The 27,500-nt window shown below is 41.8% G+C and overlaps 4 protein-coding genes across 5 annotated transcripts in view; all 4 read right to left on the bottom strand.

The window, feature by feature from the left end:
* Window positions 1-2,138, bottom strand: part of tmcc3 (transmembrane and coiled-coil domain family 3) — a 34,244-nt gene extending 32,106 nt beyond the window's left edge. Inside the window, exons 1-2 of the mRNA XM_048268076.1 lie at window positions 1,992-2,138; window positions 1,600-1,664 (exon numbers count right to left, since the gene is read on the bottom strand). Coding sequence (XP_048124033.1) covers window positions 1,600-1,647 — 48 coding nt within the window. The 5' untranslated portion in view covers window positions 1,648-1,664; window positions 1,992-2,138. The remainder of the gene's footprint in view (window positions 1-1,599; window positions 1,665-1,991) is intronic.
* A 443-nt stretch (window positions 2,139-2,581) lies between these two features.
* On the bottom strand, window positions 2,582-5,254 carry ndufa12 (NADH:ubiquinone oxidoreductase subunit A12). The gene is made up of 4 exons (XM_048268074.1): window positions 5,111-5,254; window positions 4,802-4,884; window positions 4,380-4,467; window positions 2,582-2,844 (listed from the first exon to the last, which is right to left on the bottom strand). Exons 1-4 carry the CDS (start codon window positions 5,197-5,199, stop codon window positions 2,664-2,666), a joined length of 441 nt encoding a protein of 146 aa, XP_048124031.1. The 5' UTR covers window positions 5,200-5,254; the 3' UTR covers window positions 2,582-2,663.
* A 525-nt stretch (window positions 5,255-5,779) lies between these two features.
* nr2c1 (nuclear receptor subfamily 2, group C, member 1) lies at window positions 5,780-16,572 on the bottom strand. 2 transcript variants are annotated; one of them, XM_048267290.1, is made up of 14 exons: window positions 16,449-16,572; window positions 15,380-15,497; window positions 14,817-15,017; window positions 11,629-11,704; window positions 11,194-11,373; window positions 10,567-10,711; window positions 10,386-10,467; window positions 9,946-10,136; window positions 9,510-9,657; window positions 9,196-9,317; window positions 8,633-8,772; window positions 7,627-7,764; window positions 7,021-7,126; window positions 5,780-6,596 (listed from the first exon to the last, which is right to left on the bottom strand). In XM_048267290.1, the coding sequence occupies exons 2-14, from the start codon at window positions 15,443-15,445 to the stop codon at window positions 6,422-6,424; spliced, it is 1,770 nt and encodes a 589-aa protein (XP_048123247.1). In that variant the 5' UTR covers window positions 15,446-15,497; window positions 16,449-16,572; the 3' UTR covers window positions 5,780-6,421. The 2 variants fall into 2 exon arrangements, with proteins under 2 accessions (XP_048123247.1, XP_048123246.1); XM_048267289.1 differs by lacking the exon at window positions 16,449-16,572 and adding an exon at window positions 15,715-15,949.
* Window positions 16,573-16,858: 286 nt separating this feature from the next.
* Window positions 16,859-27,500, bottom strand: part of fgd6 (FYVE, RhoGEF and PH domain containing 6) — a 27,057-nt gene continuing 16,415 nt past the window's right edge. The window contains 11 exon segments of the mRNA XM_048267615.1: window positions 16,859-19,159; window positions 19,427-19,575; window positions 20,870-20,998; window positions 22,124-22,227; window positions 22,900-23,002; window positions 23,225-23,374; window positions 23,735-23,837; window positions 25,772-25,851; window positions 26,066-26,149; window positions 26,687-26,755; window positions 27,083-27,154. Of these exon segments, the coding sequence (XP_048123572.1) occupies window positions 19,123-19,159; window positions 19,427-19,575; window positions 20,870-20,998; window positions 22,124-22,227; window positions 22,900-23,002; window positions 23,225-23,374; window positions 23,735-23,837; window positions 25,772-25,851; window positions 26,066-26,149; window positions 26,687-26,755; window positions 27,083-27,154 (1,080 nt within the window). The 3' untranslated portion in view covers window positions 16,859-19,122.

Genomic DNA, 27,500 nt, shown 5'->3' with positions numbered 1-27,500 from the left:
TGCACAAACACGAAGTTACGCACAAACACGAAGTTACACACAAACATGAACTCATGACACTGCGTGTGCGGCAACACGCTCTCCCTCAGGCAACACACGAATGCATGTGCTCACACATGTGATCTTATCAGTAAACATAGATTTTTATCAACTATCAATGCAAACACATGCCACAGGCAGATAGCACTCTGGATGATCCGCCCTCTGCCCTTCACCCTCCAACAGTGTTGGGGATTAACTAAATACATGTGAAGAGCTCTTTCCCAAAACTGTATATCCACCATTTTAATGCATTTTCATAAATCATTTTTTTTTTTTTTTTTGTTTTCCCAAGTAATTTCAGTGGAACTGTACCACTCTCAATTGAGAAGGGTCTGGTGTCAACAAGGCTAATGTAACTCCCCTTATGCTGTTGAAATTCATTAAAAAACTGTGTATACTGTGTTTGGGATGTGGTAGCCTTTTAGCCTATGTGCAGACGAAACATCTCTATTCTTCTTTTACATGGTGTTTCGTATAGCACATAGCTTATACTGTATATCAATCCATCCTCACTATAAAGCAGGTTGTGGGTTGTTGTTGACACTATGAGTCTTCCAACTTCACATAACTGTTTCATCCACAGCTAATAACATATAATACAACGTATTCAAAATATGTTACTCACTTTGAGTGTTCTATCGGAATATGTTACAAAAAAACATTTTATGTATTCAGTAATCTGTAGTGGAATACATTTGAAAAGTAACCTTCCCAACACCGCCCTCTAATAACAGGTGTGTGTGTGTGTGTGTGTGTGTGTGTGTCAGTGTGAGAGAGAGAAAGAGTTTGTGTGTAAAACTGTCAATTTGCATGCCATGAATATGTATCCACACCACAGCAAGTGTGTGTGTAGGATTATTAATAAGGAGGCCTGCTGAGATTCTGTGTGTGTGTTTGTGTGTGCATGCAATTGAGTTTCAGAGTTGGAGCCAAAACTCTATATCTGATAACAATGCCCTTGAACAACTCACTCTCACATTCTTTTCATTCCATCACATCTATACATTATTCTTCAGCATCAGCCGCATATTGGATGCATTGTAGCATATCAAACATCTCTGACTTGGACTGTAAAGTACTGAATTAGGCTAAGAAAAGGAATATGCTAGGAGTCTGTTTCATTCAGCTGGAGTGTAGCCTACATACTCTAGTGTGGTGCATTCTGTGCAGCGTTAAGTCATATAGCATTGCATCAGTATGTCTGGGCATTCAGCTATGCTGCTGTTTTACATAATCAGATTCAGAACAGGGCCGCTGCTCTGGCAGCAGGATTGCGCCCTAAATTAACCAGAAGGAAAAAACAGTCAACGCTTCCCCCTAGTGGTCATTTTAAGCAACAACATAAAGGCATTGCTGTAATTGAAAATAAACAAATAAATCAATGCTGAACTGTTGAATGTCAGTTCAATTCAACACGGTGCTGAATGTCTTAGGTTAAAAAACATTTTCACAAAAAAATGCCACAAATAGTTGATACGCCTTGGTGAGCTTTTCAAGCATCAAAGCAAAGGGAGGAAGTTAAAATTTGGAGGTTAAAATTTGGGAATGGTCGCTTACCTCACTTCCTCGCCGTTCAAAGAGGGTTGCAAGTGTAAACCTCCTCATTTAATAAATCAACACATCTGAGATATGAGTGGAAACACAAACACACATATTAAACAAATATCTCTTAGACTTAGACATTCTTAACAACTTCAAGCCTTATATCTCTAACTTTCAAAATTGGTCACAAAGATCAGACGTAATCGTACACTAATTCATTAGGGTAGCCACCAGACAGAACCTTTTACAATCCCAAAGGAATTCATTCCATCTTACTATTACATAACTCTCCTGTGTATTCCTATGAAAGCAGGGATCTAACACATCATTGTTTTATTAAAACATTCTGTATACTCCAAATTTAGTAGGACACATAAGTGTTCTTTTAATTAGTACAGCAATCTTACCAGTCATGATGGCCTACCTCCCCAGCTTGTCCTTTCAAAGAAACCGTGTCCTAGGAGCCGGCACACTTGCCCAACCTACAGCAAACACCTACTGATCTCTATCTCTCACACACATACACTGCACACACACTAATCCCATGGTCATCTGACGCAGTCAGCACACACTCCCCTGTGAAATACTGTGGCTCCGTTCAATGTCCCTAAATAAGAGTGGTTGCTCTCTCTCTCCCTCTCTCTCACACACACACACACACACCCAAAGACACACCCAATAGACTTACACAGACAAAAGACTGAGACAAATGACCAATATACTCAAGACACCAGACAATGCAGTTTCAAGTGGCATGGAAAATAGAATGACTACCAAGACTACCGGTAATCATTACAGGCAAAGAATGAGTTTACTTACATACTAGCAAAGGATGTGATACAAGTGTGTATGACTGGGCTACTAACTAAAAAACCCTGACTGTAACGGTCCATATCACTGCTTTACAGGGCCAGCAAACACCAAAACCCCTCTAATATACACACACACACACACACACACACACCACACACACAAACAAAACGGATCTCAAACAATGTCGTTTTTGTACGTTTGTTTAATTTATTAATAGATCTCTAAACAGGTAATTACAATGACAATATACAGAGAGGGGGCAGAAGTTACTGACTCCCAGCCTTTGGGGGAACCCATTCGTGGATCTTCTTCCGGGTTGTGGAAAACGGCACGTACTGGGCTGCGGAGCCGCTCACGTTGAACTGGTGCACTTCAGCAAGGAACTTCTTGGGAACAGGAGGGTGTGTGGTCGGCGGATCATCAGTCATGGAGTGGAGCCAGCGATGCCTTAGTGTCAAAATGGGGGGAGGGTGGAGACATAAGGATTATTGGTTAAGCCTTTGAATACTGCTGTGATGTGTTTTCTAATCTAATGAAGCCGGCCTTCAACCATACGATTTTCAAAGCGATTTCACTGTCGGAGAGTTGGACTGAAAGTGGTCCCAGCCTTTCTAATCTTAATGAAGATGGACAAGGGCAGAATACAACACAGATTAACCAGATATTCAAAATAATAAATAAATAAATAAATAATACAATAATACAAATAATAAATAACAAGCAGCTTGTAAGTGTATAAAAGTTTTGAGCATTCCTTTTAAACTTCTCTTCCCATGGAAAGGAACCTGCATTGACATCTAGGTTTAGGGTTGTCTCAATCACAACTCACAATATAAAATCCAGAGGGGGAAAACTGTGGCTTCAGAAAGTACAGTCCTACGATGAACTGGTTCTACCTGTATGATTTCACTAATTATGGGTCTGCACTCATTAACTTACTTGAACACCCTTCACTGCTCCAGGGAATGTTGCCTGGCACCGATGCCCATACACACCAAGACTAGTCCAAGTCTTGGAAAACAAGACTATTCTTGTTTGTTGTTCACAAACGTGGAAGGAGTTACCAATCACTACCAGAGCAGGAGAGTGCTTCTCCATAAGATGAAGACCCACCTCTCCTGACACTTCTAACATGCCTTAGTCTGAGAAAGTTTTTTCCCCCCACACTACTATGCCTATGTCTTTTGATTACTTTCTGGTTGTCAACGTTAAACTGCACCGTTGTTCACTGGTTATCTTGTACCATATATAAAGGTAGTACTAAAAGATAGCATTTATTATTGCTCCAACGCCTCATTTGCACTGGTGCTTGGATGCTGGGACTTGGAAGTAACTTTTGATAAAAAGCTTCAGCTAAAAGAATAAATGTACATGTAATTTGCTCATCTGGTGGGTGAAGAGTTGTGTTTGTTAGAATCAGCTGGCTTAGTGAATGGTTGGGGAAAAATGTGTGGTAGGACTTTCCCTTTCTGGAGGCAGTTTTCCACCAGTATACTATATATAGACAAACGTATTGGGATGCATGCTATTACACCCAATAACATCCCTTCTCTAAATCCTCTCTTAAAAAGGTATTGTGTAGATATATTGAGGTGGCCTCCCCTTTGGAGCTTGGGGTTTCAACTAGATTCTTTTAACATTTTTGCCCATTCATTCAGAATAGTATTTGTGTGGTCAGGCACTCTTGGACACTCTTCCAACCAAAGGTGTTTGATAACATGGAAACCTGTTCTCTGTGGCTTCTTACACACCAAACTCACAAAACAATGTCTTCCTGGACCTACAGATCATCAAAAATATTGTGGCAAGCTTTCTGAGATGAGAAGAAGCTGTTATAGCTGCAAAGCTGTATATCAATGCCTATGGATTTGGAGTGGGATGTCATTTAAGTTAATCTCTCCACATCTGTAAATAACAGCTGTGTGATATCATGACAAGGGGGAAAAGGGGGTGTTTCTGACAAAGCTTAAAGGTATAGTTACCATTCCGAAGGCACCATGCTCCCATCCACTTCCCACATGGTGTTCTTTCCGTTCATCTCTGTGGTGTAGACCACCCAGCGATGCCGACCTGACATTATACATACCAAAATGGTTAGTCTCAGTCTGGAATAGATCAACTGCGTATTCATCACATGTACAATTAGGGCCAAGCAATAAGACAACAGAGGATACTGGATGGTGGAGACCGTGTTTCTGAATGCACTGAAACGAGACTGAAAGGGCCTCGCTTACACTGATCCAACTGGGTCCTAATGTCGGAAGAATCATACTTTGATACTGAAATATTGTTAACGTTACTTCAACGCAAATATACGGTACCCCAATAAACCGGTAGCTAAGTATGATAGGGACATTAGCGTTACAGTAATGTTAAGTTCACAGAGGCTATGATAGATTCCTACCAAAGAAGTAACGATTGTCCTCGAAATACTTGTTTCCATACTTGTCAATCCCAACCAGTGCTCCAGTTTTCACGTCGTTAACCCTTGAAAAAGAGAGTAGTATAATGTTAGTAATGTGGCGAATTTCCTGAGGGAAAACATATTAACAGCAGCTCACATATACGCCAGTGTGGAACATCAAGTAATGTCAGCTAGCAAGTTATGCTAGCTCTGTTGAGGTCACAGTTTGTTTACCCTAATTTCCAAAGACATTAAAAATATAGCAGTGCCTTCTGTGGGCATGAGGCAATTTATTGTCTTATTACACACCTGAAAAACTGCACAAGCAATCCACGAAGACCCCCATGACCTCCCAACTGGCCTAAAGCCCTTCGAAAAACATGAACGTACTCCGCCATTTTCGACGGAAACTGCTGTGCACCACTCAATGTTCCGTGGCAACACCAATCAACGTGCTTTAGTTCCCCCTAACAGTGTTGTCGTCGTGTACGACAGTCTGGCGACCCCCCAAAAAACATGGGCCAAGTCTCGCGAACCCTTCTCTCCAACAGGCGAAATTTTGTTTCGAAATGTGCATTGGAAGTAGCCTAGAAATCTAGACGCACCCTAGCAGCGGCAAATTAATTTAGGATGGCCCGCCAGGCTACATTGGAAGCAGAGGCAGAACAAGTTTTCTCTCAGGTAGGCTGTCAACACCACGTCAATGGCAGCCTTTGACAACCTGATTTATTACATCCAAAGGATAACTAGCACTCATCCAATGTATAACTAAGTATAACAGTGTATACTTTCTGTGGAACATTATGTAAAAACTGAATTGGAAGCCTACATCTAGGGCTACTGAAGATCCCAGTTTTTAAAACAGTTGGTCTAAAAACCTTTAGGAAAATGCAAATAATTTTGTAACCCTCCGATATGTTTGGTGACCCCCAGTTTTAAGAACCACTGGTGTACGACACAAATGAGGACTACAAAATACACTTTTGACATTTCTTTTATGTACATACATATAATATTTACACAACAGTACACAGTACTGTCAATTGATAGAGCACAGTTTTACAGATAAAGGGATAAAGAATAATTAATCTCCATCCATACATTAACATAACTAATTATCAGCCAAGAAACTGATGCCTCCACTGAAAGCATGATGAGAAAAACCTACAGAAAATGCTTCTTCTTCTCATCCCATTATACAAAGACCACAATGCCACATGAAACAAAGAAAACAAAAGTATAACAAAGACAATCCACGTCTGTATTGTAAGGTCTCATCATTCCTTGAACTCTGCACCTGTACGTGCATGCCGGTGTACATTTCTGTTTGGGGGATGAAAACTGTCCATCTTAATGAAGTTGATCTGGGACACTTGTATTAACCAGCTTAAGCCATACAACATTCTGAACGGAACATCAAACATGCTTATCTTGTTCTGTGGAGACCACAGAGTAGGGATCTCAATCCGCAAAGCTTTATACGTCTGCAAACCCCTAAAGCATGTCCAGATTGTTTGACTGGAGTTAATCGCTTGGCCTTATAGGCTAGCTGGGGTTCCCTGTCCACCCTGATTGGTTGGCTAGGGTAATTCACTCGTCCTGATTGGCGGGTTGGCAGGTTTATTCGCTGACGCCGACTGGCTGGCTGTTGTAGTCGGTGGACTCCATCTTGAGGATATAGGGGATGATGCTGTCGATCTGAACGTTACCGATGAGGCCGGTGAAGAAGAGCTCCTCAGTCACACACGCGCTCATCAGACGCAACGCAGGCAGCCGCAGAAGCAACCTTGACAACCTGACACACACACAGACAAACATTTAAGTTAAAAGGCATTTAGCATTTCAGTAGCATCGAAAATGACATTCAAACATGCGTGGTGCGATTACTATTTTACAGACATACAAATACTTTCCATGGTGTCGAAGGCTTCAAACCTATAACTCTCATACATCTTGCTCTAACAACTAAGGCACTGCAAAATATCTTTTGCATAATCTGCATAGCCTCTAAAGGGACATGGTGAGCATGAGAAAGTTTTGCTTGCACACCAGAAACTTTCTGGTGAGCTTGATAAAGTATGCCCAAGAAACATAAAGCAATAGTAATTATAAAATATGTCCATGTCCCCTATGGGGTTTTGAGTTTATAGTGACCATGAGAAAGTTTCCGTTTCCTGGGCCATGGTGGTTGGTAAAGATGCAGAGTGTGTGTGTCTCACCGGTATGTGTCATCTGGGTACTCCCTCGTGATGTAGTCCTGTAGCTCCATATAGGCCTTCTCCTGGAAGCTCTCAATGTGAGCAAAGCAGTCCACACCTGCGTGATCTGAAAACAAAGATGCAACGCAACCAAAGCTTGATTAAGAAATATGTATTAAAATAGGATCATCCATTATGACGAGTTAGTGCCTGAATTAGGTCTATTTTGATGTACAGTCTTCGTACTTCCTTTGTAGTTGTTGTCACATGCATTCTCATTCTCATTCTCATTCTCATTCTCTCTCTCTTATATATGGGTATAGGCAGGGACATATGTGTGCACATGCACACGTCCACAGACAGACATACACAGACACATACTTGAAATAGAGCTTATGTTTTTGTGTTCGACAATTGTGCGATCGTGCGGTCCACTCAGGCTTTGCGCTATGTAGACATTAAAGGAATTTTGCACAGAACTCTTGAGTCTTCTTTTCTGGTTTATGTTTTTGACTTCAGCACTTAAAATGGTGTATTTTTGTTACGTTGTGGGCAAGATATTTGGCCTTAATTTCTGGCCCGAGTCTGAATATCTGACACGACAACACCACACACTCTGTTCCTCACCAGGGCTGAAGAGCGTGATGGCTTTGAGGTAGGCGTACTCTTGTGCGTCCGGCTCCACTTTGTTCATGCTGTTGCAAAATTCTTGAAGCCTCCAGATGTGCTCCATCACCTCCTTCACACGCTCCGCAGAAAGCTTTTCTGCACACACAAACACTTAATTATATATAGACTACATATCTCCCTAGTCATACAAAAACTAATTTTCCTAATTTTCCCCATTAAAGGAATTATCCGGAGTAAAATGCACTTTAGATCAATTTACGGATGATTGGGAGTACATACGTTGAGTTGACATCAAAATCATGTCATTCGGATGTGTCACACGCATTTTTAGGGGAAAGTCCGTAAAAGTCGATTGCATCACGTCACGTGACGTGACATTTAAAAATTCCAACCTGTTAGTAAGCTAGGGTTTGCTGTTGCATACAACTTCATTTCAATTTCGAAAGAAATACTGGACTATGTTTTTTTTTTTAGTTTTTTTTTAACGGCGACGAAATTGTGAATTTCCAGAGCGTGTTACTCCACACTCGGCAATCGACTCCTACAGACTTTCCCCTAAAGATGCCAGCTGCAGCAGCAACATTTCCAGAAAGGTACTGGCTTGATGAAATTCATTCTGGACTCTCTATACGACCACATAAAGACCTCGGGATACTTCTGTTTGGTTTTAGGGACCCTCTACTCACTACCACGTAAGTGTAATGTTGTTTGGAACTGTAGAAGAGGTATAAAAATAGCGTTTTGTAGCGGCGAAATGACATGCCCTGGTCACTTCCAGGCTAACGAAGTTTTGACTAAAAACGTAAAATCGAACTTTCTCAAACACATCCGAATGACATGATTTTGATGTCAACTCAACGTATGTACTCCCAATCATCCGTAAATTGATCTAAAGTGCATTTTACTCCGGATAATTCCTTTAAGCCTTCATTAAGCCTTCCTCTGAGTTTCAAAGACGTTCAACTCAAGGAGTGCATTCCTGCATTTACACACACACACACACCTTCACTGAGGTTGGTCTCTAAGTGCTGGACGATGGTGGTGAGGACGGAGGAGACGTCCATGACGTCGGAACACTGCGCCAGACTCAGAGCAAAGAGCTCATTCCAGCACGCCTTCATCAACATGATGCCATTCTCTGAGCTAAGCGTGTCGGGAGAGAGAGGAGGATATTTAACATTACTTTATTGAAACATCACAAACCTAAAATGTGTGTACAAATACACACATATCAAGTAAGCAAATGAAGTACAGATTATCAAGCATATTCTATCACCAGAGAGAGAGAGAGAGAGAGAGAGAGAGAGAGAGAGAGAGAGAAAGAAATTAGGCTAAGCATCCCTTGTGTGGTGTGGTTCATGTGTCTAAGTATCGTGTGGTGTGGGTGTTTATGTATGTGTGTTCTGTGTGAGTGTGTGTGTGTGTGTCCCATGTGCAGCATGTACACTACCAGTCAACAATTTGGACACAGCTACTTATTTGTATAAATGAGTAGCTGTGACCACTGATAGTGTATGTGTGTATCCTCTGTGTGTGTGTGTGAGTGTGAGAGAGACAGAGACTCACCCCAGGGCCTGGAAGGCTGGTATGGAGCGTGCCCAGTGCATAGACAGGAAGAGGAGACGAGACGCAGACTCACAGATGTAGTTCACAGTCAGAAACTCAGGCACAGGGAGCGGCATCATTAGCTACACACACACATACACACACACGCATTACTAACAAACACACTTCAATTCTAGCAGACTGACTATAGGTAGACTATAGGTAGTTAGATGTCAAAGTGCTTAAGTCTCTAAAAATTACATTTACATGAACAGTAAAAAAAATTTTTCTGTCAACCAGTGCATGCTGGGTATTTCCATGCGGGGTGGTCTCACCTTGAAAGGGATGTGGCAGTCAGACAGGAGTGGACCCTGCAGGTCCAGCAGGGTGCCCGACTCATCCGCGCCCGCCATGTTGGAATCGACCCCCATCTCCTCGCTACGCTGTTCTGAGCGCAGCACTTTAGCCAGGGTGTCAAACGCCCTGATGGACATGGACACACACACACACACACACAGAGAGAGAGTCAAAGACAGGCAGGAAGCATACACACACAGTTCAAATGAACAATTTCACAAGTAGATCAAATGGGAACACATACACACACAAAAATAAAAAATGAAAAGTGTTGACAGAGTGTTTGGGATTGTGTGTGCATTTGTCTGTTGGAGACTTGAAGAATGGACTGACTGTGTTTAAGTTGTGTTTTTGTGTGTCTGTGTGTGTGTGTGTGTGTGTGTGTGTGTGTTTTAAATGAATATTCATCCTCACCGGCTGAGGTCATTGGAGTTGTGTTCGTCTGATTGGGTGTGTTCGTCTGCGATTGAGTCATCCCCATTACTCATGGTCTCCACTCCGTATTGGTCAGTGTTACCGTCACTCATTTCTTTGCTCTCATTGAGGTGGGCCAACGATGTCACAACATTAGCCAGCGTACCCAGATCTCCTTGGCAACTGTCACTCTGAAATACAATATGATATTTATACAATATAACATTTATATTATAAATAATAAACATCAAAAGAATAAGCACAAACTAGTGTCATTATAATATGAGTATAGGACTTGGTGGTATCTAGACCACCAAGCTCCATCCTATTACTGAGAGTATGAAGCCTCACTAGTCTACTAGCAATAATGCTTGTATGTCCATTAGATTGCACTTTGGTCATGGATACGTGGGCTGAGAGTAGTGTGTGTTGGTGCATACCCTGTCTGGGGAGGTAGAGATGAGAATGTTGTTGTCCAGTTTGGACATGGACTGCTGTATATTCAGCAGTAAGCTGGAGGATCTGGGGAGAGAACATGCTGTTACTTATAGCCGTCAGACACTTACATACAGGAGCCACACAAGATTTCTCTCTCCGTCTCTCTCTCTCACACACACGTACTTGTTCTGTTTTTCGTACTCAAAGGTGGGCAGGGCTGCCAGGGGGCTGCACAGGTTCTTGCGGATGTAGATCTTCTGTGTAGAGGCGGCACAGTTGGCAGGTTTCTCCCTGGACACATCCACTGGCTTCCTTTCACACTGCACCGCTGCACACACAACCACCACACTGTCAGACTAGATTGTGTGTGGGAAGGTTCTGAGGTTACTATGCATGAATCTCTGTGTGTGTGTGTTTGTGTGTGTATTACAGTGAACCAATTTGAATTTTAGAGGCTGAGGTCTTGAGTCTGGTGGAGTATGAAGGAAAGGCTTGCAGCACACATTAAATATTAATGAGAAAGACTCCAGCACATCAGTGTGCATGACCGTGAGTGCACGTTTACATGCGTGAATCCGTACCCTGCAGTCTGTGTGTTTGCAGCAGTACTGCAGCGCTGCAGTCTGCTATACTGGCAGTGTTTGCCATGGTGTTTGTTGATGGTGTGTGTGTGTGTGTGTGTGTGTGCCGAAGGAGATGCAGCGTTGCAGTCGGCAGTACTGGCATCGGTTGCAGTGGTTCTTGCTGATAACACAGTCAGTGTGTGTGTGTGTGTGTGTATATTTATGTGTGTGTGCGCGCCTCACTTACAGTCCTGCTTCATGCCGAAGGAGATGCAGCGCTGCAGTCGGCAGTACTGGCAGCGGTTGCGGTGGTGCTTGTTGATGACGCAGTCGCCGCTGCCCCTGCACGAGTAGACCAGGTTCTTCCTGATGCTGCGCTTGAAGAAGCCCTTACAGCCTTCACAACTCACCGCGCCGTAATGACGACCTGGGAGAGAGGGGGAAGGAGAGAGGGAGGGAGGGAGGCAGAGAGAGAGAAAGGGAGGTAAGGAGAGCAAGAGAGAAAGACAGAGAGACAGGGTACGAGAGAGAAGAGGAAGAAAGGCAGAACTGAGCATGTACATAAATCATTTTGAATTGTGTATTATTGTGTATTGGTTTATGGACATGTATGTGTCTGTGTGTTTATGTGGATGCGATAAATATTTACTTAAATATTTTAATGTGTATCTATGTGTGTTACCTGTGGCCTTGTCTCCACACACAACACAGTACTCCACGACAGGCTTGGAATTCTGCTCGGAGTTGTCTGTCACAAACTGGGGAACAGACAACCTCATCAGTATTTTCTACTTCAATACATTCAATGCAGTTGCACAAAGCAATGTAGAATATTACATTATTTTATATGACATCTGGCTGACGCTTTTTAAACCCTAAGCGACTCCCAACAATGGAAACAATCAAGACAGAGTACAATAACGACAAGTTAGTGCAGCAGTAAGTGCTACTTCTATACATACTTGAATTTCCCCTTGGGGATCAATAAAGTATCTATCTACAGTCAAGTGTCAGTTCTATTCAGGTGGTAAGTGCTAGAATTAGCAAGTCTAGTTGTAGGTAGTGCTACGTGGAGATGCTGTCTGAAGAGCTGGGTCTTCGGGAGTTTTTTGAAGGTAGAGAGGGACGCTCCTGCTCTGGTAGGAACTGGTAGTGCGTTCCACCAACGGGGAACAACAGATGAGAAAGGTTTGGATTGCCCTGAGCGTACGGGTGGCAGAGCCAGATGTCGTTCTTCTGTGAATGAGGTCTCACTATATGGAACTCCACTTGACTGTTTAGTTATGTATAAATTTTAGTAGGCCTAATTCAATAAAACACCTATGAATACCCCTACAAAAGCGTTGAGATTTTAATTTTTCAACGAGAAACTGTAACACAGCTAGTCTAACATTAACTTGTTTGAGTTTTCTCCCCAACGTTTTCTCTGGTAGTTTCTCACTGATCTGAGATAATGAGCGAACTACCTTAAGTAGCGTCTCGGGAGAATAAAAAAAAAAAGTTTAAAAGTTTTCTAACATCTCTCCAGTGTAATGGTGGGCATGTTAAGTTAACCGTAGCATTACCTACACAGTAACCCCATGGTAATGCGATGCGAGTGATCATAATAACATATAAAACGTGATATAGTCCTTGATAAATAACCAGGCTATGAACTCATAAACAACAGCATTTTGTCACCGTTTGTCATTCACCGTGCTGTGGATACAGCATTAAGATGCTAGGCTAAAGAGCTTGAGATTCATAGAACCTGCATGGTTGTGCTCATCCTGTCAGAAAATAGCAATTTGATCAGTGATCATGCATCATATCAAAACGCCAAGCTTGGTTTGAAACTGGTTTCTGGGGATGGGGTTTACACGATCCTTCACTGGGCAAGTGCCTGCTGTGTTAATATGACCGTGCTGATGCTAACAGCTGCAGCTCCCTCAAATCTATATAGGTTCTCATGCATATTAGGCTAGCTTTTGCCAATGAAAATTAATGCAACATAAAAAAAAAACTAGGCTACTGCTCCTAACTGAAAAAACATTTACGTCACTGTAAGGAAATTATTATTATCATTGTATAACCATTTGTGTAAGCAGAAATATTGTTGTGCTGAGTTCAAAGAACAGAGAGTACAAGTTAAGTGTGCACCCAGACAGACAGGAACTGCACCCTGGCTGTGTGTGTGTGTGGGTGAGATAAGATAGATAGATAGATAGATAGATAGATAGATAGATGGTGACTGATGGTGTGAGGAATTCTTCCTTACATTAGCAGGCTCTCCTCTTGGTACCAGAGTTTGTGGGCAAAGCCATACTACGTGTTGTGGTTCTTGTATCTATATGTTGGGGTTAAATTCCCTGACAGTTACCAATAATGTTAACAACAAACTCAGCTTCACTGCTGCAAACAAAGTTGGCTATATGCTTCGCCATATAACGAACCAGCTAGCCTTGTGATAACAAAATCTTTACCTTTTGTTTAGTCCACTGAAAGTTATCCACATATCAAATGATTAAATACACAGTTATGGAGGAATTGTTTTGGGGAAGCAGTTGCACTATATCCCACTTTTGCTGCCTTTAAGCCACTTAAATCCATAGCCTAGATGAGCATTGCGCATACGTTACAACTTGACATGATGGTGAAGCTAAATGCCCAAGAAATGTCACGTCATTGTAGGCCTACTAAACGCAAAAACTTAATGACAGCTTGTTTGTGGTGGTGTAGTGCTGCCTAATTGAAATGGGATAGGCAAGGGTTATCTTATATTCGGCTATTACGTGTGGCACATTTATTGGGCTTTTACCCTTTTTTAATTTATTTGATGAGGAACTGATAAAGACTGAGCAGCAGAAAAGTCAGTCGATACATAAATCGTTTATTATTATAATTAGGCTATTGATAGCCTACTATTACTTTACTACTATTACTGTTATTATTATTATTATTCGGATGAGGCAAAGGAATGTAAATCTGAGTCTGAAATGTTGGCTACAAACAGTCTATACTGCTGTAACTGCACTGCTGCTATTATGTAAGGGATAATGCCCAACGAGGTGTCCATTATCAGAAATAAATGGACGACGCGGAGGCGTGAACTGTCCGACGCAAAGTGGAGGACGGTTGCTTCCGAGAAGTCCATTTATTTCTGATAATGGACGCATCGAAGGGCATTATCCCGTTTATACCATGGTCACTTACAAAATAAATACATATGAAATCAATTATTAATACTAAATGAGTTTTAGAGCTAAAATCGTTAGTTTTTTTAGCTGTTTATCGCAACGCTATGGAATGTTGATAAGTTGATTGTTCACAATGCTGCCTTGGTTACCAACTAGCGTTTGAGCCAGCACAGTGATTTAGAACTGTCATCAGGCAATTCGAACGGAACGTCTTTTTATAGGTGTAGTATATCACTTTTTAAACAACACCCTTTTCAACCTAGACCATGGTATAATAATTGTTAACTTCCGGGAACTATTTGAGGCTTCCATTAGCTGCCATTGTTGGAAAAAAATGGAACATTAACGTCAATGGAGTCGCAACTCTACCTTTATATGGCTCTGCCCCTACATATAGACCCTTTCAACATTAAAAACAAAAACAATGCTTGAACGTTCTATTTGGTTCCCAATCTACTTCCTCTGCATTAAGATAACATATGGAATGTTAAAATGGAAGCCTTGTGGGGCCAACTATGATGCTGATAATGGAAGTCTCTTGAAAGGGTCTATAGCACAAGGAATTTTACATCTCTCCTGTGTTTATTTGAAATATGTGTAAGTTACAAGACCTGACAGATAATCGAACGACTACTGATGAAATGATTGAGAGGCTATTGTCGCCTTCGCCTTCCGTCTGGGCTGTGGGACTCACCTGGATCTGCTGTCCAGCCAGGTCAGGTGAAGCCATGAGCAGGTGATTGACAGCTGCTGCCGCATCAGCTGATGCCAGAATGACCTTTCCTGAGGTCCCCTCCGAATTGGTCAAAATGAGCTTCTCCAAGTTGGAGTTGTCAACGTTGGCTAGGATATACTGTGGCTTGCCAGAGTTGGACTGGTCATACGCAGTCACAATCTGAGAGAAAGAGAAAGAGAGAGAGAGAGAGAGAGAGAGAGAGAGAGAGAGCGAGAGCGAGCGAGAGAGAGAGAATGAGACTGAATGGATTAACCAATGTATGAATGATACCAACATAAATATACTCTCATAAAAAAGACACTGTAGGTGACATGATTTATGTTCTGTGTATTACACAAGTGCCTCTTGAATTTCTGAGTCTGTTGACTATATATTTATATGCGTGCATACATTTATATCTGTTAACATCATTATAATGAAGACAAGTGACAGACACAGGAGGGTAGTAGGAAGAGGAATGTGGTGTGACATTGGAGGGGTTTAATTGAACTCTCAGGATTACGCTTGTGGTCTGTTAGTACCTGTATTCTCTGCTCCAGACCACCCTCAGCAGACACCAGCTGCATTCTGGGAGATTGTCCCTCCATGATGTCCCCTGTGTAGTACTCTAAACACTACACTCCATCCGATGCAGACGAACTGTGACACACAAACATTGGTCACAGACACGTTTGGGAAAACAGAACGCTTCGACAGACACAATAGCAATTGCAATTGCAACACAAACACGCGCGCAAAAAAAAGCCATTCACTGCCAGTGACTTTCATCCGTGCGTAAGTGAGCGTCATTCATAATTCAACGGACTCTTACAGCCGACTGCATGGATGAGCTCGACCATTTAAGTTTACCCGTTACCTCCATTCAGACATACAGTACGCACTGTATGCATGACTATGTCGATTTCTGTGGAGTCATCACACGAATTCAAGATCAAAAGGGTCAATTAAGTCTTCACTATTAACTTATATGGGTAACACAGACATAAATACAAACAACCCATGATACGGAAGATAAAGAACGTGCATTTCCTTGTCGGGTGAAAGGTCATCACTGAAGGGTTAACGCGCAAGAAGGCAGTCGTCAGCGGCCGAGCCGGAATAGCGCATTCATTAACAAGATTATTATAAAATGCATTCGAATGGTTTCATTCACACTCCAGTGGCGTGTTTGGGGCTATGTTGAGGAGTCCTTGAGTTAGTAAGCAGCAACATTTCCTCAATCGAGGAGTGCATACTTTGTCGTGGCGTGTTAGTGGATACGTTACTGGCTAACTAGCTAAATGGTGTTGTTAGCTGGCTAGTACACTGGCAATCCTGAATATATCAAGCGTTTTAACTCCTAGTTGTTGCATGCATCCTACGATAATGCTTTTAGTTTTATAGTTCTATGCAATCAACTGCTATTAAGATGGAGCATTCTTTTCGAAAGAAGCAGTGTCTATGCCCGAATTAGCTAGCTACTTAGCGAACATGCTAGCATTAGCTACTTCTTGGTTAGCAGTGCACTTTTACCTTTGGCTACCTAACTCCAACAGCCAGCATGACCCCAGATTATGCATTTATCTTGAGATCGCAAAACATGTTGCTTACCGATATGGCAGCTATCGTTTTGTCTTCCACCGCGAATGTTTGAGTAAATTGATGATTGTGTCCAGTTGAGCTTCGGGGCGGGTCAGAGTTCGTGACCTGTTCCGCCAAACAGATTAGACTGCTCATGCGCACTAAAAAAAAACGTGCAGGAAATGTGCGTGATGCGCACACGCCACACGGAGCAGTTGTGGTCGTTACTGGTCACAACCAACAAACATAACACCTTGAATATGTCAACAACTCAAGTCAGTATTGACAAGTGGTGTTTTGAGTTGTCTAAGACTGTATGTTACCAAGTTGTCGTTTTACTGGTTCATCTACATTATATGCATAAAACCTTGGTGCTGTTCACAGAATCTGCATCATGTAGGCCTACGTTTCATTTGCCAAGAAAGAAACTGAGACATGTCTACTTTTTAAAAATTATTATTGTACACTTTACATTTGTGAAGAAAAACTAGCACTGAACACTTAACTGCATTGACTTGTGCTGGTAAACTCAGTAGAGACGAATGGTTAAAAACACCTGTGGAACATATAGGCTAAATGCTTTAGCATAAATCTCCCAGAACACACTTGCTGAGAACCTTACCAAATGAGAGCAAGACCAGACTATTTTATATTACTCAACCTTTGTGTTTTGCTTTCTATTTGTAGGCCTACTCAGACTTTGAGCATACATATAACCTGTTCGGCTCATTTAATAAAGCATTTGTGCCACCTGAATTGCAACAGTTTGAGAGATAATTTATGACACAGATCCCATGCCCAAAAGGACAAAGTGGATTCTTTTTCTCAGAGACTAAACCTCAACTCGGGATAGTCTTTCACAGGCTAGCCTGGTCTTGCTCTGAGCATTGCAAATAAAACCAAGAGGTCGCTATACAGTGTAAGAAAGGCCTCAGTAAACATACAACTCGAATAATAACTCCTCTGATGAGCATTAACAACTGGTAAATTACAAAAAAATAGAGATAACACTATGAACACAATAGTAAACGTCTTTAAAGTATTACTGCAAAAAGTGAAATGAGGAGTTACATGTCTTCATAACAGCTTTAACTGTGTGAAAATGCTCAAGGCAAGCTGATCCTGTAAATATCGTATGGTGAATCTATGTGGGGGTATGTCAAACTTAGTGTAGTGTGGGGTCTTAAAAAAGTTTGACTCGAACAGACAGAAAGGCACAGTATTCTAGCATTCAGATTCACTATTACATAAAAAACCCTGTTTTACAGGCTTCCAAATTTTAAATACATACTATATCACATGTTAAAATCTGTATATACAACTCGTATTTCCAGTTCTTTCCAGTATGACCTTCTATACATTAGTTTTTTTCTTTTAAAAAGCATTTGCTTGAGGCACAAATGTAAAATTCCATTAAAAAAAATCACTAATAAAAACATTTGAACGATGTTGGTTTTCAGAATCACAGACTCTTTCCCTGTCTATTTGCTCAGTCCACCATAGCGAGCTTCTCCCACAGTGCATTGCAAAAAAAAAAAATGTCTCCCAATGTGCTACTCCTCTCAGTGTCCATGGCAACAGGCCAAGTCGGATGCGACACCTACCGACGCTCTCTCACTTAACCTCTGACCCTCAAGTGACGTGACATTACATGACGGCTCCACCTGCACCAAAGGACAGCAAGCTTTCCTCCTTTGCCCTTCCTAGGTGGTGAGTGTACACTTGAAGTGTATACTTGTAGTGTGTACTTGTAGTGTACACTTTGAGGGCAGTATCCTCTTTGCCATACTAAGTGACTGTGCGGTGGGGCTTGTTTGGGTCATTTTTCTCTTTCTGTTGCTGAGTGAGTGAGGGCAAATTAAGGGTTTCAGTGAGAACATCTGTGTGCCTCGCTGTTTCCTCTCTCTTCCTCTTCCAAAGTCTTTTCCTTCCTCCTTTCCTCGACCCCACCCTCTCCCTTCCCTTCTGGGTCACTGAGCTAGCTTGGTCAGCCGTGCGGGGGAATGGCCTGGTTCCCTGGCCAGCAGCCTCTCACACAAAAGCATGTCCTCACTCTCTCTCACATACACACACACACACACACAGAGTCATCCACTATTTCTTGTACACACAACACACACAGACTCACCATCTATTTCTCATCGACACATAAACACACACATACACAGTCACTCAATTTCTCCTAGACACACACACACATACAGGCACAAACATAAACAGACCCCATTTCCCTGATATTTTCTTCAAGGGTTGTACGTCCAACATGGCTTCATAAATATGAAGCAAATAAAACTGTGAGTATTTACTGAAACAAACCATTTTTTCTCATTGGGTAACAGTTTCTTCATATCATGCAAACCAAAGTGGGATGGTATTAAACCATTATCTATGATAAAAATGTGTAATGTTGTGATTGGCTTTCTCCAGTGATTGACATTTATAGACATGACTGAAGTGAGTCCTGCCACCTCGTCCTGTTTCTTTTCATGGTGGAATCCATTCTTTGAACATGTCAGTCTATACAGAAATCTGGAGACAAACACTGGTATTGTACTACAAGTCCCATCAGGCCTTGCACAGGAGCTGTACTTCCTGAATCTGGCCTTATTAGTGGAGTGTAATACAGGAAGAGCCTGTGAGAGAATGACCCTTACAGCTAATGGGGTGCTGAGGAGGTAAAATCTCAACCAATCAGAGGATGGGGTCAAAGAATCATGGCCTCTTGGAACGCCTCAATCCATCTGCTCAGGCACAAAAAACATAAACACAAACAAATCAGGGTGACACTGATTGGACTATCAACAACAAACAAAGAAAAACAAATGAGGGTGAATGAACTGAATGAATACTCATGTTTACGTGAGGTACACAGGTTCACAGATCATTCAGATTCTAAGGAACTGCACATTATCACATCTGGTTCTAGTACTTGTATAATGTGAGTTCATATGAAGAGCCTCTGAGAAAAGCTAATGTGAGTGTGCGTGTGTGTGTGTGTATTTGTTTACCTCTGTGCTGTAGGGATATCCTCTGCTTTAAAGATGTAGTAGAGAGTATTCTTGTGGTAGAGTTTGAACTGCAGCTTCTGAGCTGGGCCTTGCTTCTCCTCTCGAAGGAAGAATCCCAACAGCGGTTGACTCTCTAGTGCCGCAACATCCTGCAAAACACATGCACGCACACACACACCAAATTACATACTTAGCAGATAGACACACACACAAAACCAAACACTTGGCGGATGCATGAACGCACACACAAACACACGCACGCCAAAACAAATACACAGACACAGTTTCCTAACTTATTGTGAAATTGTAAGTCAAAGAATAATGGCTCTGGATTACCATAATCATCATAATATTAGCACCCCCCACTAATTGTCACACCCCAAACGAAGGTACAAATAATACGACCCCTCTAGACATCAGATAATGGGGGTATTCTAAGTGCATAGTTCAGTCACAATATTGCATATACGTTTAATAGAAGAGACCAATAGCTCTTAGCTAAAGAAAGCCATAAGGCTCTTCTCTTGGGAGGTTTACGACTGTAAAACTGATGATACGCAAGGCAACTATTTGAGTAGTGTGCCTGAGTATTGCTGTTCAGGCATCATTCTCATCAATATTGGGCAATTATGATTTTTCTGGAGAACTTTAATCATCAGTATGCAAATTGTCATGTGTTAATGACTGACATCCACTCCACAGCACTATCATTAAGCAGAAGAGCTTGACCAGCTGGAGACCACACCGTCATGCACAACTGACAGACTGAGGAAGTAATTTGTCCCCAGGGCCATGCAACTCTTCAATGCTTCATTAAAGGGAAGAAGAGATATAGACTTCTCTGCATAGTCTATCTGCCTTTCCACCCTCTTCTACACTTCCATGACCTCCTATAACAATGTTATGTACCACCATGACACAAACCTCATAGAGCACCTTACCACTGCATACTGAAACACAGGGTCAGAGTCAGTCCCTGCCTTGTCACTGCAAGTGCCTCATGCTTATACATCCTTAGTACATTCATGTGGATCCTTGATTTAGTATCTTTTACTGTCCTTATTAGTCATGTGGATTTGTTATTTTATCATCCTGTTTATGTTGTACTGTATGTCGTGTGTGATGTCTTAAGCTACTGGGACCTTGAATTTTCCCCTTGGGGATCAATAACGTATATATCTATCTATCTCTGTCTATGATCATCCAAATCAGAACACACAGAACTGGTTCTGTGATTGCTTAAAATGTTGCCCCATGTTTTCACCGACATTAGGCTAAAGGGCCGTCCGTGCCAAGAACAATAACAAGAATGCTATTGTTACTTCCTGTAGCATTGATTAGGCCTATAACTGACGATGGTATTTGGATGAACACCGAAACATTTTGTACCTTTTAGTCCAATGTTAAAACGAAACCTTTTAAAAGAGCCAGATAGACGCTAACCTCACTGGCAGCATACGTGTAGAGGACTTTGTTCTTGATGACAAACCACAGCCTCTTCCATGGCTTCTTGTGGCCTTTCGAGCGCATCAGGTACCCACTCATAGAGGAGTTCTCCGTACTGGCAGATACCTGCAGGGGAATGGAAGGTGCCGGAAACAACACATGCATGAGAGCAAGGAAAAGAAAACAAAACAGTTTGAGGGTAAAACAAAAGTAAACAGTTTGAGGGTAAAATAAACAGCAGGGTTCTTAGAACTGATGATGAAGTTCAACTTCCAACATTCACACTGACTGACACTGACCAACCTGCCTTTTGAAATGCTATGAAACGATTTGGTTTTGACATACATCCAATGACAAGGCCTTTTAAGATCCCACAACATACAGTACATTCATACACAGATAAACTACGTTCCTGACATTCTTTGACGTCACTGAAATATGACTAAAGTCTCTTATATTTCAGTAAAGTTTATTCTATCTCACTAATGTCTCAGCTTTTTATGAGTAATGTTGCAGTAATAAATATTCCTTACATTTTGTCCACATGACTAATACAAGATGACCGCGTCAGTAATATCTGACTCAAGCCTCTAATATCTCACTAATGTCTGTATTATCCATCAGAAATTACTCAGTAATGCCTGTGTTATATCCCAGTACTATCCTTGCTACTTGAGTTCCACAATCCAGCTCACTGCGGTTGTCTGATGAGGGTCTGATGTATAAGAGGTCACAATCAAGACTCTTTTCCTCAGTGGTTCCTGGTTGGGGGAATGAGCTGCCTAGTGTTCTGCATTCTAATGATAGTTTTGGGACTTTCAAGAAGTGTTTAAAGACCTCGGTTCACCATACTTGTAATGAATTAATTCGCTTTTGGTTTATATGTTTATATTTTGTTATTGATATTACTGTTTTATTACTATTATGCTTATTGAAGCATACCGGTAATAGTTTAAAGAGACTGATTCCAAAACACTATATCTCCATTTTTAAAAAAACATTAATTAGTCATTTTTCAGTCATTAGTCATATTTAATTGTGTATTTCAGGTAATATCAATAAAATTGCAAAAAACTGAAAAATGATACATTTACAAAATAAATTTAAAATGGAGGATATAGCGTTCTGTAACCAAACTCTTCATTTGAAACCATTCTGTTTAAATACGTAGTGTTCATATGCTGTAAGTTGCTTTGGACAAAATTGTCTGCCAAATACCATAACCACATAACCACACACACAATGAGTCACCTCTTTAAGAGCGGAGGGGATTTTCTTCTGCTTGCGGCTGAAGGAGAAGGCGCTGGAGCCAACCCGCCCACCTGGGGAGATGGAGGAGGACGCGGAGTGATCACCTGAGGGAGGAGAGGAACAAGGGAGCTCAGAGAGGACGACAGGAGAGAAGAGAGAGACGTGAGAGAGGAAGAGAAAGAGAGGATGAAAGAGGAGAGGGGCCTTCATTTAAATGATGGGCAAAGTGTAAATACGCTCATTGGCCAACGTGCGTGAACTAAGGCGGAACACTGGAAATAACGAAGCGGCAGAGATAAGCGTAACGCAACCCAACACAACGCGCAGACCATAATAAGTTCTATCTCGTTCCTAAGTAACACAAACGGTTTTCCTAAACTGACAATTGAAAACTCTCGCGTTGCTCAGCTTGTTCAACGCTAGCGTTATGCTAGCGCTGCCACCGTTCCGCTGCCGAACCATAGGAAACCTGCTGCTTGCCGCTGGCCAGTGTGATCCCTGCCTAAAGCTATCATTGCAGCTACCATTGAGCTGACTAAGTGATGTTTGTGCATGAGATCTTGCTCCTGGTATTGAATCAATAAATAGATTTTGCTTAGTTATTAAATTGACTAAATACACTTCGCCTGCCATTTAAATTAGGAGAAGAAGACATATTCTGTGTGTGTGTGTGTGTGTGTGTGTGTGTGTGTGTGTGTGTGTGTGTGAAATTGAGCCAGGGAGAGAGGAAGACAAGAGTAGTCCAAAACAGTAGACAGCAAAACTAAAGCACATACTCTTTTGTTGTAGTTTGTCGTAGCAGTGGTCACACACTCGTGCAGGCTGATGTTTCAGGTACTCTAGGTAGCACTTATTAGTGGAGCAGGCTTGGCACACAACCTGTAACACACAAACACACACACACACACACACACACACACAAACACGACACACACACATCAGAATATACAATAATGAAGCATGGAATAACAAAAATGACCACGGAACTTCAAGAATAACATTGTTCATTGACTTTACATAGTGTGTAGGTTTGACTATAACACCCAATTAGGATCAAACATAAATACAAACTCACACACACACACACACACACACACTGACCTTTCCGCAAGCGCGGCAGTGGTGTCTTCTCCAGGTGAGGGTAAACTCACAGGTGCAGATCATGCACATAGTGGTGCGCAGATCCGGGATCCAGATAGGAGCTTTGGAGCCCAGAGGAAAGTCACTGTCGTCTCCAGCTGTACGCTCGTTCTGTTAACAGACACACACACAAACACACACACACACATATACATTACACACAAACAGGCACACACACACATACACCAACACATAGACACACACACATCAACACACATAAATTGCATAAATGGAAAAAAGATAATACATGTATATCAAACTACGTATACTGTAAACTATTACAAAGTAAAAGGGCTTTTACATCCTCTTGTAATATGCATACTCCACCATGTTAATTCTACCCTATGGGCATATTGTTGGACTGTTATTATTGGGCTGTGTATGTGAGTGTTTGTGTGTGTGGGCACATGTGTTGGTTTGTGTGTGTGTGTGTGTGTGTGTGTGTGCATATGTGTTTGTGTGTGTGCACACCTCTTCCTGGCTGCGACTGGAGATGAAGGTGATCTTCTTCCTGGTGTAGTCCTCTATCGCCTTGGAGATGGCCTCTAGCCACTCATCTCGCTCCGTGGCAGAGCTGTAGCCAATCAGAAGTGAACATCAACACAACCAATCAGCAGGGATCAAGCCAGTAACAGGCTTGCTGTACAGTAACGATGCACTGTGTGTGTGTGTGTGTGTGTGTGTGTAGTAGATGCATTGTATGTGTGTGTGTGTGTGTGAGAGAGTGAGTGTGTGTTTAGTAGATGCATTGTGTATATATATATACATATACAGGGTGCGATTTGATTCATAGCCTAGTAATGTCATGGCTTATAATACCCTATATTATTTTTGCCACCTTTGTAACATTTTAGTTTTAGTTTACCGTGGTCTATGACTTGAAACAGCGAGTGTGCTTGGTATGATGATCAGCTCCTCTAAAGCAGGGTAGGACTACGTTTTGACAAGCATACAAATTCACCTTATTCTTGCCCCATCTGAAATGACTCCTCTACTTTTGCTGCCTCCATCCTTTCTGTCTTTGTTGTGTAAAAAAACGTTGTATATGATGGCACTGAAGTCTTAAGTTAGTGAATTGGCTAACAGTGTTAGTTAGTAACCAAATAGCCTACACATTGCGCTACACGCTGCATAGGCTCACGATGCATTCTCTCCCTGCTGATTTGCGTTCAGTAGCCAAGTGCGTAATATTGCAAAAGTTGAAAAAATAAATGTGTTTATTGTAGCCTACAGAAAATAAATAGCCTATCATACTGTCAGTTAATTGCCTACAGTGCAGTGAAGAGTTTGAAGAGTAAAGTTATAGGGCAATTTGAAGTTTTATGAAAATAATTCTTAACCAGAACATAAAGACCATGAAGCTTCTATTTCTTGCAGCTGTTAAAACACCAGCTAGATAGTTTAAATACCCACCAACATTAAGTTTTGCAGTACAGATTATTTCTAAAAAGTTATTTGTCTACTAGGCCTAGCCTACTGGCTGATTTTATCAAACGAGTGCTTTCTCGTTAGTCCTTCACAAACTACAGGTGTTTGGTAGAGAGAGCCATTGAATAAGCAATGCCAAGCAATTTCTGTAACACTTTTGTGACATTCAGCAAATATCTCCTCATTTAATGTAAGTTCCTTCGACAATAGGCCTACGTTCTACTCTCGTGCAGTTGTCCTCCATCTCAGTTGCATCAGCTTTCTAATTTTGAAGGTTCTAAAACATTATTATGCTTCACTGAATCCTTCTCGTTTTCTTTCATTTGTCCAGCTAACTTTTCCATTGTAACTAGCCATTTATGATGGATTACACACTCGACATTCTGAAATGTGCTGCACGATCAAGGCCAAATTAAGTTATCACGCAGCCATTGTGTCAGCAGCATGAGTGCTGACGGTGACGGTGCGTTTCTGATGTCAGATTATTATGTAGGCTAGCCTACTAGACTGTTCTCACATTGCAGCGCTTTACTTATATGAAGTAGCATTAATCAATGAGGGGCAGAGGGTGATAAATGTTGTCCCCACCGGGGATAAAAATAATTTAGCAGAGGTAGGGATAGGAAAACCAGAGGGGGGGAAATCCTCACCATCCCCCCCTACAAATCGCACCCTGTATATATATATATATATATATATATATGTATGTATGTATGTGTGTGTGTGTGTGTGTGTGTGTGTGTGTGGTGTTAATAAAACTTAAGTAGCCATAGAAGGGAGATGACAGAAATACAGGTAAGAATCAAACAAAGAAAGAAATGAACAATGATGATGAAATGATGAAGAAAAACAGACGGAGGTAGAAGAGAAAAGAGGGAGAGATAAAACAGTAAGCAGTTTACCAGGGGAGGAACAAGATGCCTTGTGTGTGTGTGTCTGTCTGATTTAAAACATCTGCAGACTATCAAGAGATTAATGGAACATACTGTGTGTGTGTGTGTGTGTGTGTGTGTGTGTGTGTGTGTGTGTGTGTGTGTGTGTGTGTGTGTGTGTGTTTGTGTGTATGTGTGTTAAACCTACCTCGCTGACAGGATAAACGATCTCTCCACACTCTCAATGTTCAGCTCATTCTGATAAGCCTCCTGGCTTGGTTTACTCACCTGAGAAAAGACAAACACACACACACACACCACACACACAGTTGTGACCAGTTTCTTTTTCATGTGCCTTATCTGGTGATATGGTATGTATACTATGTAAACATTCGAGGGGCTGAATGAATCATTGGGTGAAAAGGAGAGAGAGAAAGAAAGAGGGAGTATCATATCAGTGTGTGTGTGTGTGTGTGTGTGTGTGTGTGTAAGACATCCTTACCTTCATGCCAGCGAGAGAGAGCATACAGTTGAGCTTAAACTGGCCAGACTGCACTGGGGTTGTGTACAACAGGGCGTCATTAAACTGAAAATATGACACACGCACGTACGAATGCACACATACACACACACGCGCGCGCGCACGCACACACACACACACACACACACACACACACACGCGCAGCACACACACACACACACACACACACACACACACACACACACACACAGAAGACACATACACACACACACAAGACACATACACACACGCACAATTTCAGTTGTGTTCATGGGTAATTGATTATGTAATACTATACCAATTATAATTGGTAATACTATAACAATTGATTGTACTGTATAGTCTACATGGCACGTGTCCTACTGATGTAGGTAGAGAAACAAGATAACATTACATTACATTTATTATTTTAGCAGACGCTTTTTCCAAAGTGACTTACATATATCAACTATATTACAAGGGCATTGTTACATTGTCCCCATAGCAACTCGGGGTTAAGTGCCTTGCTCAAGGGCCCAACGGTAGAGGGTGGTGATGCTGAGATGCTGAGAGGTACCAGGCTGTGATTAAGTTTGAGTGGGTGGGTGGGTGAGTGGCTCTTACCAGGAAGAACATTCTCGGCTGCATGACTTTCCTGGAGAGCTTCATTAGTGTGCCCTCTTTCAGGAACACCTGGGAACAGGATATTACATCACACAGGATCTTGTGAGACCAGCGGAAGAAACTTGTTGTGACTAAAGGTTGTCTCATGCCTTTTTAAACACAAACCACATTTTATTGCAGGCGCGTGGTGACACTCACAAAAGGCATGCAATGCATACACACCCACATATACACCCACACACCACACACACAGTCATATACACACACAACCCCCACTCCAATCCCCACCACAACACACACACACATACACGCTCGCACACACACTCACCCTCGCACACACACACATACACACACATGCACACAGTCACACACAGACACACACACACACACACTCACCCTGCCTGGCTGGACAATTTCATGATGACCATTCAGGCTGTATTGAATTTGCATGAGTTTCTGGAAGTTATCCTAAGGGAGAGAGATTGGGCATGAGAGGAAGAGGAAGAAGACCAGTGAGAGGAGGAAGACGTATGCATGAGTATGCCAATGCTTTGTCATAACAGCATTACAGGTTTGTGTTTGTTTGTGTGTGTGTGTGTGTGTGTGTGTGTGTGTGTGTGTGTGTGTGTTTTTGTGTGTGTGTGTGTCTGTATGTGTGTGTAAATGTGTGTGTGTTTGTGTGTGTGTGTGTAAATGTGTGTATGTGTGTGTGTGTGTGTGTGTGTGTATATATTAGGGGTGGCCGATATATATCGTCTGCGATAATATCGTGATTGTTGTTTTAACGATGTGCAAATTTACATTATCGAGTATT

Source organism: Alosa alosa, chromosome 17 (assembly GCF_017589495.1).
Source record: "Alosa alosa isolate M-15738 ecotype Scorff River chromosome 17, AALO_Geno_1.1, whole genome shotgun sequence".
NCBI classification, from domain to species: domain Eukaryota; kingdom Metazoa; phylum Chordata; class Actinopteri; order Clupeiformes; family Clupeidae; genus Alosa; species Alosa alosa.
The sequence above is the reverse complement of the archived record's forward strand: the minus strand, read 5'-3'. Positions and strand labels throughout refer to the sequence as shown.

Excerpts from the sequence above, each read along its gene's own strand:
- ndufa12 (XM_048268074.1), bottom strand. The coding sequence starts at position 5,199 with ATGGCGGAGTACGTTCATGTTTTTCGAAGGGCTTTAGGCCAGTTGGGA. Across the intron at positions 4,885-5,110 it reads TTGCTTGTGCAGTTTTTCAG|GGTTAACGACGTGAAAACTG; the intron begins GTGTGTAATAAG and ends CTCTTTTTCAAG. Across the intron at positions 4,468-4,801 it reads GGACAATCGTTACTTCTTTG|GTCGGCATCGCTGGGTGGTC; the intron begins GTAGGAATCTAT and ends GTATAATGTCAG.
- nr2c1 (XM_048267290.1), bottom strand. The coding sequence starts at position 15,445 with ATGGAGGGACAATCTCCCAGAATGCAGCTGGTGTCTGCTGAGGGTGGT. Across the intron at positions 10,468-10,566 it reads GAGTACGAAAAACAGAACAA|ATCCTCCAGCTTACTGCTGA; the intron begins GTACGTGTGTGT and ends TTCTCTCCCCAG. Across the intron at positions 9,318-9,509 it reads ACTGCCACATCCCTTTCAAG|CTAATGATGCCGCTCCCTGT; the intron begins GTGAGACCACCC and ends GTGTGTGTGTAG.